Source organism: Dipodomys ordii, unplaced genomic scaffold (assembly GCF_000151885.1).
Source record: "Dipodomys ordii isolate 6190 unplaced genomic scaffold, Dord_2.0 Scaffold35, whole genome shotgun sequence".
NCBI lineage: Eukaryota > Metazoa > Chordata > Mammalia > Rodentia > Heteromyidae > Dipodomys > Dipodomys ordii.
The window spans coordinates 1,025,565-1,039,459 of record NW_012267251.1 but is presented as its reverse complement, the minus strand read 5'-3'; the positions used below and the strand labels follow the sequence as shown (position 1 = coordinate 1,039,459).

The 13,895-nt window shown below is 42.8% G+C and overlaps 1 protein-coding gene and 1 pseudogene across 1 annotated transcript in view; one reads left to right on the top strand and one right to left on the bottom strand.

The window, feature by feature from the left end:
* The first annotated feature begins 772 nt into the window (after positions 1-772).
* Sccpdh (saccharopine dehydrogenase (putative)) overlaps positions 773-13,895 on the top strand; it is a 30,761-nt gene continuing 17,638 nt past the window's right edge. The window contains exons 1-3 of the mRNA XM_013017282.1: positions 773-1,150; positions 7,348-7,428; positions 9,835-9,964. Of these exons, the coding sequence (XP_012872736.1) occupies positions 971-1,150; positions 7,348-7,428; positions 9,835-9,964 (391 nt within the window). The 5' untranslated portion in view covers positions 773-970. The remainder of the gene's footprint in view (positions 1,151-7,347; positions 7,429-9,834; positions 9,965-13,895) is intronic.
* On the bottom strand, positions 13,109-13,453 carry LOC105986556 (annotated as a pseudogene).

Here is a 13,895-nt window from a genome sequence, read left to right as displayed (position 1 = left end):
TTTCCTGCCTGGGCCAGCTTTGACTCCAGTCCTCAGATCTCAACCTCCTATGAGTAGCTAGGATTACAGGTGTGAGCCACAGGTGCCCAGCTGGGTCTCTGTATGTTAAACACACAACTAGCCACAATTCCATTCCTCTTGTGTTTTTTTTGTTGTTGTTGTTTTTTAGTTTTTGCTTGTAGATTTTTTTTTTTTTTGCCTATATGTCTGGCTTGGACATTGAACTTACAAATCACCCTGTTAGAGTCTTGGACATTCTACACTCCTGCTTAATCTTAAGTACTACAGAAGTCCCTGCTTAGAGAGGAACTGTGGAGTCTTTGGTTTGTGTTAGTATAAAGAGAGCAGGCAGGCTAGACTTTCCTACAACTCTTATTGCTACCTCTGCCAGTACATAGAACCTTGAGCTTTGTTACTTTTATTTTTGTAAAAGACATTATTGGTAAAATACGTGTTTCCATTTCTTTTTCCTGCTCAACTGGTCCATACAGGTATGGCCCAGCTATCTGCCATTTATATGCCCTCAAACTAGTAATGGGGCAACATCTACCTTCACATGTAGAACCTGCATTGCTGTGGTGGGTCGGTTCTAGTTATTTCCTTGTGTACCTGAGTGATTTTATATAGAGTTTACTACTTGAAAGTGGATTCACTTCAGAGTCTTCTTGTGTTCTTATGGAAGTTTTAACAATTTCCTTTCACACACACACACACACCCCACCCCACCCAATTTGTAATTGTTCACTAGCTGGTGAGAAACTGCTTTTATAATAGAAATTTCTTAGTGGACAGGACGTAAGAACAAAACACTTACTTGGTGTCTAAATTAGATTGTAAGATTATCATATTGCAGGGCTATTTCTATGTTGCTTTTTTAATATTTAGAACCCCTAGTATCAACTCCACTTTCCTCATAGCCATACCTTTTTATATTTGCTGATTGAGAGTAATTTTGATATTACTGATTGCTATGAAAAGATCTGGAAAATGTAATATTGTACTCAGGTTTGCTTTAAGTGACTTGTATTTTATCTTAGGAAGACCGACACTACCATCTGAAGTTGGAATAATAGTTTGTGACATCAATAATTCAGCCTCACTTGATGAAATGGCTAAACAGACAACACTTGTCCTCAACTGCGTAGGACCTGTAAGTAACCGACCCTTCTTTGTATCAGAACACGCAATCCACTTCGAGCAGAAACTGACATTTTATCCCCCAGAGGAGCATAGAGCAGCGGGCAGAAGACTGGTTGATCCCATATGGACAGTTCTTCCCGAGAGAGGCTTGGCAAGCTCTTGTGGCACTATTTAGGGAATCAAGAGCTATGACGATTTTTTTTTTTTTTTTGGTTGTGGGGTTTGAACTCAGGGCCTGGGCACTGGCCCTGAGCTTCTCGCTGCTCAAGGCTAGCACTCTACCACTTGAACCACAGCGCCACTTCTGCCTTTTTCTGTGTATGTGGTACTAAGGAATTGAACCAAGGGCTTCTCTACCACTAAGCCACATGCCTAGACCCACCACTTCCAATTTTTGAATGGTTAATTGGAGATAAGAGTCCCACAGGGACTTTTCTGCCTGGGCCATCTTTGACTCACAACCCTCAGATCTCAGCCTCCTGAGTAGCCAGGATTACAGGCAAGAACCACCCACACCCATCTTATATTCTTTTTTTTTTTTTCTTGGGTCGGGTCATGGGGCCTAAACTCTGGGCCTGGGCGCTGTCCCTCAGCTCTTCAGCTCAAGGCTAGCGCTCTACCACTTGAGCCACAGCGCCACTTCCAGCTTTTTTTCTTTTTGCTAATGTGGTGCTGAGGAATTAACCTGGGGCTTCATGCATGCAAGGCAAGCGCTCTACCACTGAGCCACCTTCCCAGCCCCCATCTTATATTCTTGTATTATACAAATGTAAATAACAGCTCAACCTATAATCTTATTGTAGCTACTCAGGAGACTAAGATCTGAGAATCATGGTTCAAAGCAGCCCACGCAGTAAAGTCTGTGAGACTCTTATCTCTAATTTATCACAAGAAAGCCCAGAGTGGTAGGGCACTAGCCTTGAGCACAAAAAAAGCTCAGGGACAATACCTAGACTCTGAGTCAAGCCCCAAGACTTACACACACATACATACACACACACAAATGTAAATAACATACCAAAGGTAGAAACTTGAAAAAAGGATTCTTTGTATATTCAGTAAATACTTACTGAATGCTTACTCTGTGTGAAATGCACCTATGCTAGGCAAATGTGCACTGTGGTGAGCAAAACAGGAAATCTTTTGGGATTTATATTCTTTGGAGGCAGACAGAAAAATAAGATTGTAATACTATCAGGTGATAAGTGCTTTGAGGAAAAGTGAGACAAAGCAAGGAGAGACAGATGGGCCCGTAAGTCTCTCTGCTGGAAGTCAAGAAAGTCTCAGGAGTCAGTACTTGAGCAGAGATGGGAATGGAGTGAGGGTACGCCATGATTGCCTGAGGTGTGATGCCTGTGCCTGGGGAGTAAGCATGAAGGTCCCAGGAGGAAGATGTACTTGGCAAGACAGGGATGAAAGCAAGGGATGTGGAGGGCCTAGAAATAAGGCAGAGAGCTGGAAGGTGGATACAAGGTGTCCAGGAGGTAGCTGCGTAGGGTCTTTTAGGTTACAGTCAGGGTTGGGATTTTCTTTTACATGTGACCAAGGATCATTGAGTAGTTGAAAGCAAGGGCGTGATCTGATAGAATTTTTTTAAAGTTCTTTGGCTACTAAGAACTAAAATAGATAATAAGGCTAGTGGTGGCATATTCCAGGCAAATAGAGCGCCAGGATAGTAGCAGAAGAAGTGGCAAGATGCAGAGGGTGAGCTGGGTGAGCAGGTGCACCCCGATCTCAGCACTGGAGGAGGCTGAGGCAGGCATGTCTCAGAGGAGTGACTAGCTTGAGATGTAGCAAGATGTTGTTCTTGCCACTCCAGGGGGAAAACGAGAGAAGTGGTTGTGTTTAAAGTGTATTTTTTTTGAAAGATGAGTTTTTGCTCTGGTACCAGATATGAAAGATACACCAGGAATGACTCGCACTGGGCTTGTGGACTGTAACAGGGTGATATCTGTTTACTGATGAGAAGAAACCAACACAGTTGGCAAGATGTTTGAAAACTAAGCATCTGAAATGTTAATACTTCTAAAACTGAAAAGATTTTTTTGTATTATTCAATAAACATTTAAAATGTTTAATGAGAGTTACCTCATTCTCAACTTAGATTCCATCCATTGGGTCTGTGCTATAGTCACTGTAACATACGTCTTCAGTCATGAATGGTTGGTGCTTTGTTTGCTGACCTTAGTACTCCGGAAAACCCTAACACTGGTTATTTGAACTAACTCTTCACAAATACTCTTCCAGGTCCCATGTGTCAGACCCAATCTCTTTTGAACCTATCAGTATCCATCCAGTCACTTGCTCTTTTCTTGTTTCTGGTCTCTTCTTCTAGTCTCCTTCTGTTTACCTGCTTCATCTGACCCATTGGGTCTTTTCTTGAGGGGAGTGGGCAGGCAGTACTGGAAGTTGATCTGGGGCTCTCCTTAGAGCTCTACTACTTTAGCCATGCTTCCAGGTAGGCCTGGAAGCTAGTTATTTTGGAAATTTGAGTCTTATGAACTTTTCTAACTTGGGCTGGCCCTAAACCTCAAAATCTTACAGCTCTCAGACCCTAGCCTGAAGCTGTGATTATAGGCTCAAGGGGTCTCTACTGGATCTTTTTATCCTTCTCCAATAAATACCCAAGGCCTTGGTAACTCCTGTTAGGCAAGTGTAAATAAGCGTTAGGTAGCACCATTCTGAATGTGACAAAGACTGAGACTGTCTCTGTGGCCACTCCTGTGCTGTGGAACTTTCCTTCACCCCCTCACCATATCCTCTGCTCAATGCTTGACCATCTGACATTGCCCAGCGATGTGCTTTAGCCAGTCCATCTATTAACTGGAAAAAACATGCTTCTTATAAAGATTAGCGTAGATAAAAACACTCACAAACTGCCACCTTCAGTGGTTAATGTTATATTCCATCAGGGGAGGCACACCTACCTGAGAGCCACAGGGTTAGAACATGGAGCATTGGGATCCGAATGTGTGCGCTTGTGTGTGTGTGCGTGCGTGTGTGTGTGTGTGCGCGCGGTACTGGAGCTTGAACTCATTGCTTGGCTTTCTTGCTGAAGACTGATGCTCTGTCCCTTGGTCAGCCATGTGTTCAGTTCTTGTGATTGCAGTTCTGAGCTCTAAGCTAAATGACTTCTCAGGACAGAAATGTACTCTGACTCTCTCCACTTATCACATACACCCCCAGCATACCGAGTGAAGACAAAAGTAACTGGATAGTAAAGTAGGAATAAGTTCGTAGGAGTCTTAACCTCAGCTGACACAGTATGGAGTGGACAGAGTATAACAGTACATTGTAACGGATGGCAGGACTGTGGCAAGCAGGAACTTGCTTGCTGTCTCCTTAAGGAGCCACTATTATGTTGCAAGGCCCTTGAAAGCTTTCCTGTAGTTGTTGGTATTAGTAGACAAACTGATGGAAGGGTTGGGAATCACTGGCTGAGCCTGGAGGAATGGGAGTTAGCCAGGTAGGTGTGGGGTAGGAGGAGTGTATCCTAGCGGGTGAGAGCCAACAGTTGGGTGTGAACAGCAGCTCAGTAATGGAAGGCTTTTTACCTTGACTTTCACCAAGGTTGGACATGTTGCTTGTGCAATTTATTACCTTCTAGATAGTAATTTAGTCTGAGCAACAAATTATTTGGGAGATCTAATATACAAGTTTAGAATATCTATTCTGTCCAAAATTAAACTTAACCTCTTCAAATCTTCTCTTGAAATTTTGTTAACAATACCACTACCTTTTAGTCTCCATGCCCAGCCCTGGTAAGCAGAAAATGTAATAAGTTTTGCTTTTTATCTTTTTTGGCAGTACTGCCATTTGGGAGTACTTCTAGGCCTTGTGTTTACTAGACAAGTATTCTACCATTTGAGCCATGCCCAAGCCCTTGTAGTCATAGCTTCTTTTTGAGATAGATCTCATATTTTTGCATGTGGTCAACCTTAGACTTTGATCTTCCTACCTCTCCACAGCTGAGATTACTAATGTAAAGCACTGCACCTGGCTTGTTGGTTGAGGTAAGGGGAGTGTTCATCTCACTTTTTGCCCAAACTATCTTTGAATTTGAATTGTGATCCTATTTCTACCTCCTGAGAAGCTGGGATTACAGGTAGGTGCCTTCATACCAGATCATTTTTGCCTTTGTTTTTATTGTTGTTTGGAGATACTAGTATTTGAACTTAAGATTTTGTACTTGTTGGGCAGATGATGAACCACTGAACTATACTTCCTACACTTTTTTTTTTTTTTTGCCAGTCCTGCAGCTTTGAACTCAGGGCCTGGGCACTGTCCTTGAGCTTCTTTTGCTGAAGGCTAGCAGTCTACCACTTGAGCCACTGTACCACTTATGGCTTTTTCTGTTTATGTAGTACTGAGTAATCGAACCCAGGGCTTCATGCATGCTAGGAAAACACTCTACCACTGAGCCACCTTCCCAGCCCCTTCTAACCCTTGTTTGTAATTGTTATTTTTGAGATCCGGTCTTGCTTCTGCCCAGGTATGTTCCTAGACCACAATCCTCCTATTTTTTTGCTTCCTGCCATAGCTAGGGTGGCAGACACACACTACCACATCCAGCTTCTTCCACTGAGATGGAGTCATGTGATTTTTCTGAATGGCTGGCCTGGCACCATGGCCCTTCCCATTTTAGATAGGATGATAGGTGCCTGCCACCAGGCCCAGCAGTCCCAGGCTGGTGGCGAGTTGCCATTCTCCCATCCCAAGTAGCTAGGGTTACAAATGAGCCTTCTTAGTGTATCCTTAGCACGTTCTCACCTGTGCCTCCAGTTTTGTCTCCTAATTCTGTAGGCAGAATGATATATCTCTGGTCTAAATCCTATACTCTGTCAGGTTTAAAATGTCCTATCCCTAGTAATCTAGTAAAGTTCAAGCCTCTCAAAAAAAATGTATACCTAGGTACCAGTTTTTATTTGATCATGTCAATATGCATGACATATCAAGATGAGAAATGTACAATTTCACCGTTCTATGGCTTGCATTGCTTCAAAAAACACTGTATTAATATTAAACTCTCACCCTCTCACACAGTCTTTCCACCTCACTTTACAAATATCTACTTTTTTGGGGTTTTTTGTTGTTGTTGTTTTTTATCATTTTGGGGGGGTCCGGTCGTGGGGGGCCTGAACTCGAGGCCTGGGTGCTGTCCCTCAGCTCTTCAGCTCAAGGCTAGCACTCTACCACTGAGCCACCTTCCCAGCCCCCTGTCTAGTTTTTATTGTTGTTGTTGTTGTTGTTGGTCAGAGGGCTTGAACTCTGATCCTGGGTGCTCTCCCTCAGCTCTTCAGCTCAAGGCAAGTGCTCTACCACTTGAGCCACAGTGCCACTTCTGGTTTTCTGGTGGTTTATTGGAGATTAGAGTCTCATGGACTGGGGCTGGGAAGGTGGCTCAGTGGTAGAGTGCTTGCCTTGCATGCATGAGGCCCTGGGTTCGATTCCTCAGCTCCACATAAGCAAAAAGAAAAAAGCCGGAAGTGGCGCTGTGGCTCAAGTGGTAGAGTCATAGCCTTGAGCTGAAGAGCTGAGGGACAGCGCCCAGGCCCAGAGTTCAGGCCCCATGACCGGACCCCCTTCCCCCCCCCCAAAAAAAAAGAGTCTCACGGACTTTCCTGCCAGGGCTGGCTTTGAACCACACTCCTCAGATCTTAGCCTCCTGAGTAGCTAGGATTACAGGCATGAGCCCCTGGCACCTGGCTTCAAGGCAGTTTCTTGATCATTAAAACCAAGTCCCAGCAACCTCCTGAAACATGTAACATTTAGACTCGGCATCATAGCACTTCTGGTCCTTTATGGCCTGGCCTCTGTATTTTCTTCTAGACCTATCTCTTGCTAATTTCTGCTCAGCCACCTTGTGTTTTCCTATGTCTTGTTGTACACTGTTGCCTTTATTTGTATTTTCCCTTTTTTTCCTGGAAAATCTTTATTTTTGAAAATTCATCCCAAGTGAATTACTTGTATAAACTTCCTATTTTGTTTTCCATTAACTGTGGGTGTGCATTCCTCTGAAATTCACTTGTGCTTACTCATTTACAGTGAGGAGGAGGCATAGTGCAGGTCTGTCACATCCTCAGCTTATTGTTAGGCTACTTTATTAACATTGTTTCTTGATAACCAGAGTATACTTCCAAGATTAAGTGATGATTCACGTAAGCTTAAAGAGAAAGAGTAACCTGCTGGTTTTCTCTATTTCCCTAGTATCGATTTTTTGGCGAACCTGTAGTAAAAGCATGTATTGAAAATAGAACCAGCTGCATCGACATCTCCGGGGAACCTCAGGTATGTGAAGCAGAAGACAGTCACATTAGGCAGGTTTCTGCCTAATGGGATGGACATTTTTAGTGCAATATTTAGGCACAGGTTGAAGATTCCTTTCTAGCATTTGAGGAGTTTGTGGAGTTTGATAGTTGCTGAATGCTATGAGCTGAATTAGTATGCTGTGGGTCATTTTCAGAATTATTTTAAACTTTTTCATTATGAATTTCCTTTTTAAGATCAGTAGTCTTTATAGCTCATAGAAAAAAAATAAATGTGAAATCACCTGAACCTAAAAATTTGTGTGTGTGTATGTGTGTCAGTCCTGGGGCTTGGGGCCTGAGCCCAAGGCCTCAGCGCCATCTCTGGGCTGTTTTGCTCAAGATTAGTGCTCTACCACCTGAAGTTCCACTTCCAGTTTTGTTTTTTGTTTTTGTTTTTTCTTTGGATAGTTAGTGGGAGATAAGAGTATTGCAGATTTTCCTCCCTAGGCTGGCTTTGAATTGTGATTCTCAGCCTCCAGAGTAGCTAGGATTACAGGCATGAGCCACCTGTGCCCTGCTAAGCCTAAAACATCTCAGTGAAGAGCTGGGGGTATAGCTCAATGGTAGAGTATGTGCTTAGAATGCACACAGCCTTGAGTTCAATCCCCAGCACCAATAAAATAAAATATTATAAATGAAGTAATAAAGTGCTCATATTGGAAAATGCCTGCCAAATGTACTACACGACACTAAACAGTTAACTACCTAACATTTTCAATCCTCCCCGGGAAGTAGTTCCCCTCACCTACCTGCCTTCTCTATTTCATAGATGAGGAAATTAAAGCTTGCTCAGCGTCACATACCTAGTACACAGATGAACGTGTGTTAGCGAACACTAAACTATACCATCCCTTTAAAATGTCTGGATGCTTATAGCCTCTACTGAGTATTGTTATCAATACTTCAATGCAATATACATGCAGAGATTATCAGGTGTTGATGTATGTTGAGATATATCAGAAAAGTGTCAATTTCCAAAACTAGTTCAAGAAGAGGGGAAAAACATGACTTAAACACAATTGTCTGTGTTACTTAGAATAACCCAGACCATAGAAAATGGTGAAAAGCTTCTAAGTTATCTTAATAAGCAAGCATAATAGTAATATCAAGACCTACTGTGTCTGGGTTGTAACTCGGTGGCAGAGCATTTGCCTGGTAGACATGAGGCCCTGGCTTCCGTCTCTCTAGCCCTACAAGAAAAACACCCAAATCAAATAATTCGTCTCTAAGCCCCAATGAAGGTCCAGAATATAAAGAACTTTTAATAAGTCATTAATAGAAATGCAGCCCAATTAAAAAATGAGTACAGTGATGACAAGAGATAGCTTGGTAGCTCTCTGCCTCCAGAAAGACTAAAAGAGTTAGGTGTCCAAGGTCAGTGTTGCCAACAAGTCCTTTTGATAGGGTATAACCTTGATAGGCGCTAAGAGCAGCATCTCACCCTCACCCTGCCGATGTCTTCCCGAGACCCATAACCCCAACATGACAAAAGTGCCAGTAGATGTCTGTGCCACAAAATAGTGTTCCTCCAAACAATTAGGATCATCAAAACTAAGGGAAGCGCAGGCATCTGTCAGAGCCAAGTGCCTGAGGAGTCATGGCAACTAAACCTAACACGGCTTCTGGTTTGGGATCTGGGATTAGTGCAAGGACACTAGCTAGCAAGTAAGAGAGCCTGAGCTACACACGGTTTTGTTAGTGATGTGTGAACAATGCTAACAATAGAAAAACTGCATATCAGATACATGGTAACTCTACCATTCAGTTTTTCTATATATCTAAAACTGTTCTAGAAAATAGTTTTTATCTGGTAGTATAGCTCTGGTAGAACACTTTTCCTAACAAGCATGAGGCCCTGGCTTTCAGCCCCTAGCACTGCAAAATAAAAGCAATCATCTTAGAAACAGAAAAGGAATTTAAGCAGGTATGATTCCTGCCTCTATCATCTCCTGTCTGTGTCATGTGGGTTAATGTAGTCTGGGATGATTTTCTTTTTTTTTTTCCTTTTTTTTTCTGTTTTTTCTATATTTACCACTTTCTTTAAGGTATTTTTATTCTGAAAAATTAATAGAATCATTAAGTTAGATGAGCATATGGCCCATAGCACCTGGCACACAGCTACGTACAGCCGGTATTTAAGGAATATACAAGAAAATGTTCTAGCATTTCAAGTTAATATTTTGTCGCCGAGCCATACTGGTGAGTGATTTCAGTTTGGCAGTGCGGGTGATTGAACTCAGGGCCTCAATTTGACTCTACAGTGAGCCATACCTCTGGTCCTGGTGCTTGCAGTTTGATGGCTTTGTTTTTAAAGATGAATCATTTAATATTGATGTAGGTGTTTTTTAATAAACACTGATTCAGATTCTTGTCCTGAATTTTTTAGTTTCTGGAACTAATGTATTGGAAGTATCATGAGAAAGCTGCAGAAAAAGGGGTTTATATCATTGGAAGCACTGGCTTTGACTCCATTCCCGCAGATCTGGGAGTAATATATACCAGAAATAAAATGAACGGTAATTATTAATCAGCAGTACTTGAATTTAACAATAGAAGACCCTTATGTTTATAATTTTGATGAACTAAAACTAATTGGGAAAGAAAACAGGTACAAATGGGCAATATTAAAACCATGCTTTGTTTTTAATATATCTATTCTTTTTAATAAAATTGATAGTAGCATAAGTGTTCTACAATAAGGAATTCTTTGTCCTAATTTATTTATAGTTACAGCTGTAAATTTGTCCATAAAAACCCTTAGAAATCTGGAAGTGGTGCTGTGGCTCAAGCGGTAGAGCGCTCGCCTTGAGCTGAAGAGCACAAGAACAGCGCCCAGGCCCAGAGTTCAAGCCCCACGACCGACAAAAACAAAAACAAAAAAACCCTTAGAAATCATTATAAATTCAGGCTTTGTTTAGGAACTAACACTCTTTGTTGTAATTGAAGGGCTGCGTTGGAAACACAGCTCAGCTGGAGAGACTTGCCCACTGTGTGCAAAGCTCTGGGTTCTATCCTCAGCACGAGAAAAAGAAAAAAAAATGTTTAAAGGGTTTTTTGGGGGTTTTGTTTTGTTTTGTCTTGTTTTTTGGGTTTTCTTGTCATGGGGTTTGGGCCTGGGCTCTGTCCCTGAGCTTTTTCACTCAAGGCTAGCACGCTACCACTTTGAGCCACAGTGCCACTTCTGGTTTTCTGGTGGCTAATTGGAGATAAAAGTTTCATGGGAATTTTTCTGCCTGGCCTGGCTTTGAACTATGATCCTCAGGTCTCAGCCTACTGAGTAGCTAGGATTACAGGTGTGGGCACCAGAGCTGGCTTCGTTTTAAAGTTTTAACTACTAAAGTTATTAACATGGAATTTGCACATCTTTAATCCTTTTTACAAATTGGAGATAGTTATTTGAAAATGCAGAAAGTAATATAGTAAAACTAGAATTTTCTCATGTCGTGCTTTTTTGTTTTTTGTCTGTCATGAGGCTTGAACTCTGGGCCTGGGTGCTGTTCCTCAGCTCTTCAGCTCAAGGCGAGCACTTTACCATTTGAGCCAAAGCGCCACTTCTGGTTTTCTGGTGGTTAATTGGAGATAAGAGACTCATGGACTTTACTGCCTGGGCTGGCTTTGAACCAGGATCCTCAGATCTTGGCCTCCTGAGCAGCTAGGAGTATAGGTGTGAGCTACCAGCGCCCAGCATCATGCATATTTTTAAAGCATCCATTTAGAAACAGCTGAGACAGAATTCTAGTGCCGTAGAAACTATCCTAAAGCTATAGAAACTGTTCCAGTTGGGCTGGGAAGGTGGCTCAGTGGTAGAGCGCTAGCCTTGAGCTGAAGAGCTGAGGGACAGCGCCCAGGCCCAGAGTTAAGGCCCCACGACCGGACCCAAAAAAAAAAAAGTGTTCCAGTTAAAGTTAACTGTGAAGCCAGAGGCCAAAGGAGTCAGCACATGCCTGAAAAAGCTATGAGTCAGTCTTCTTGTGAAATTAGAAGCAAAAACAAAATGCTATAGAAAATTTAACTGAATATCCATTGTCATTTTAAGAGACTGTGTCTGGGTCAGGACATGAAGGAAGCTACCCATCTTCCTGTCAAAATCGAAGTGAAGAGTAGTAACAAAGTATTTGAAAGTTAGAATTCACACATTTGCTGATTTCAGAATTTTAGGGATTCTCACAAATAAGTTTCAAAGCAACAGCAATGACCATTTAATGATGAAGTATATGCATGAATATCTTTTTTTTCTTTTTCTTTTTTTGTCAGTCATGGGGCTTGAATTCTGGGCCTGGGCGCTGTCCCTCAGCTCTTCAGCCCAAGGCTAGCACTCTACCACTTGAGCCACAGCTCCATTTCTGGTTTTCTGGTGGTTAATTGAAGATAAGAGTCTCACAGACAGGCTGGGAAGGTGGCTCAGTGATAGAGTGCTTGCCTTGCATGCATGAGGCCCTGGGTTCGATTCCTCAGCACCACATAAGCAAAAAGAAAAAAAAGCCGGAAAGTGGCGCTGTGTCTCAAGTGGTAGAGCGCTAGCCTTGAGCTGAAGAGCTGAGGGACAGTGCCCAGGCCCAGAGTTCAGGCCCCGTGACCGGAACCAAAAAATAAAAATTAAAAAAAGAGTCTCACGGATTTTCCTGCCTGTCTGGCTTTGAACCACAATCCTCAGATCTCAGCCTCCTGAGTAGCTAGGATGACACCAGCACCTGGCTACATGAATATCTTTTTTTTTTTTTTTTTGTCACTCATGGGGCTTGAACTCTGGGCTTGGGCTCTCTTCAGCTCAAGGCAAGCCCTCTACCGCTTTAGCCACAGCACTACTTCCAGTTTTCCAGTGGTTTATTGGAGATAAGTGTCTCACGGACTTTCCTGCTGGTCTGGCTTTGAACCTCGATCCTCAGGTCTCAGCCTCCTGAGTAGCTAGGATTACAGGCCTGAGCCACTGGTGCCGGGCTACAGGAAAATCTTAAATGTCTTTATTTCTTTAAAAAAATTCATAGAATCTGAAGTTTAGATGTTTTCTTCACAATAATCTTGTGTATTTCTTATTCGGGTTGTTCCTAAATAATTAGATACGAGTTTTTTGTTGTTGTTGTTTTTTTGGGGGGGTCCAGTCGTGGGGCCTGAACTCTGGGCCTGGGCACTGTCCCTCAGCTCTTCAGCTCAAAGCTAGTGCTCTACCACTTGAGCCACAGCGCCACTTCCGGCTTTTTTCTTTTTGCTTATGTGGTGCTGAGGAATCAAACCCAGGGCCTCAGGCATGCAAGGCAAGCGCTCTACCACTGAGCCACCTTCCCAGCCTCTAGATACAAGTTTTAATCTCAGAGTCTTGTACTTGCTAAGCAAGCACTCTTCCACTTGACTCTGTGCTTTGGATTATTTTGCAAATAGGGACTTACTTTTTGCCTAGTCCTGCCTTGGATGTGGATACTACCAGTGACGACCTGCTTACCTGGGATGGCAGGCAATTATATCACACTTGGCTTATTGATTGAGAATAGGGGCATACTATTTTTCCCCTGTGCTGGACTTGAACCACACAATTGTGAACCACAATCCTCCTTATAACTGCTTCCTAAGAAGCTGGGATTACAGGTGTGAGCCCCATGTCCAGACAATATTTTTTTTTGAATTTGACCTCACAATTTCATTGTCTTCATAACAAAAGCTGGAGCTTAGAACTGGATCACTTGTACCTTTCCCTTTTTATCTCCACCCAGTTCGAAATATTTGCATCTCTTAATAGCTAGCATTCTCTTAGATCTACAGTTGGGCTCAACACATTCAAGTCTCAGCACAATCTTCTTTGTAGTCTTAGCTTTTCTCTGGAAAATTGGCTTAGTCTGACTGCCATAGCCACTCTGCTTCCTGTCATAACAACGCTTTCCCTGGGCGTACAGAGAATCCTTGCCCTTCTGCACTGTGTTACTCTGTGAGGTTGGTGCTTCCCACACTTCTTACAAACAGTATGGCGGGTTTTAGGAACGTTAACCATGATGGCAGGAAGCCTGCAGCAGCACCAAAAAGAATAATTTTTATGGGCTGGGAAGGTGGCTCAGTGGTAGAGCGCTTGCCTCGCATGTGTGAGGCTCTGGGTTCGATCCATCAGCACCACATAAACAGAAAAAGCCAGAAGTGGCACTGTGGCTCAAGTGGTAGAGCGCTAGCCTTGAGCTGAAGAGCTGAGGGACAGCGCTCAGGCCCAAAGTTCAAGTCCCAAAGCCAAAAAAAAAAAAAAAAAATAGTTGATCTCCCTTTCTCTTTCAGACTCAAAGCCTAGAGTATACTAGACACATCCTATCACTCAGCCACATCCCAGCCCTACTTATATATCTTTATTTTAACAGACTTGCTTTAAGTATTTTATAAGCCATTATAAAGAGTGTTTCAGGGGCTGGGAAGATGGCTCAGTGGTAGAGTGCTTGCCTTGCATGCATGAGGCCCTGGGTTCGATTCCTCAGC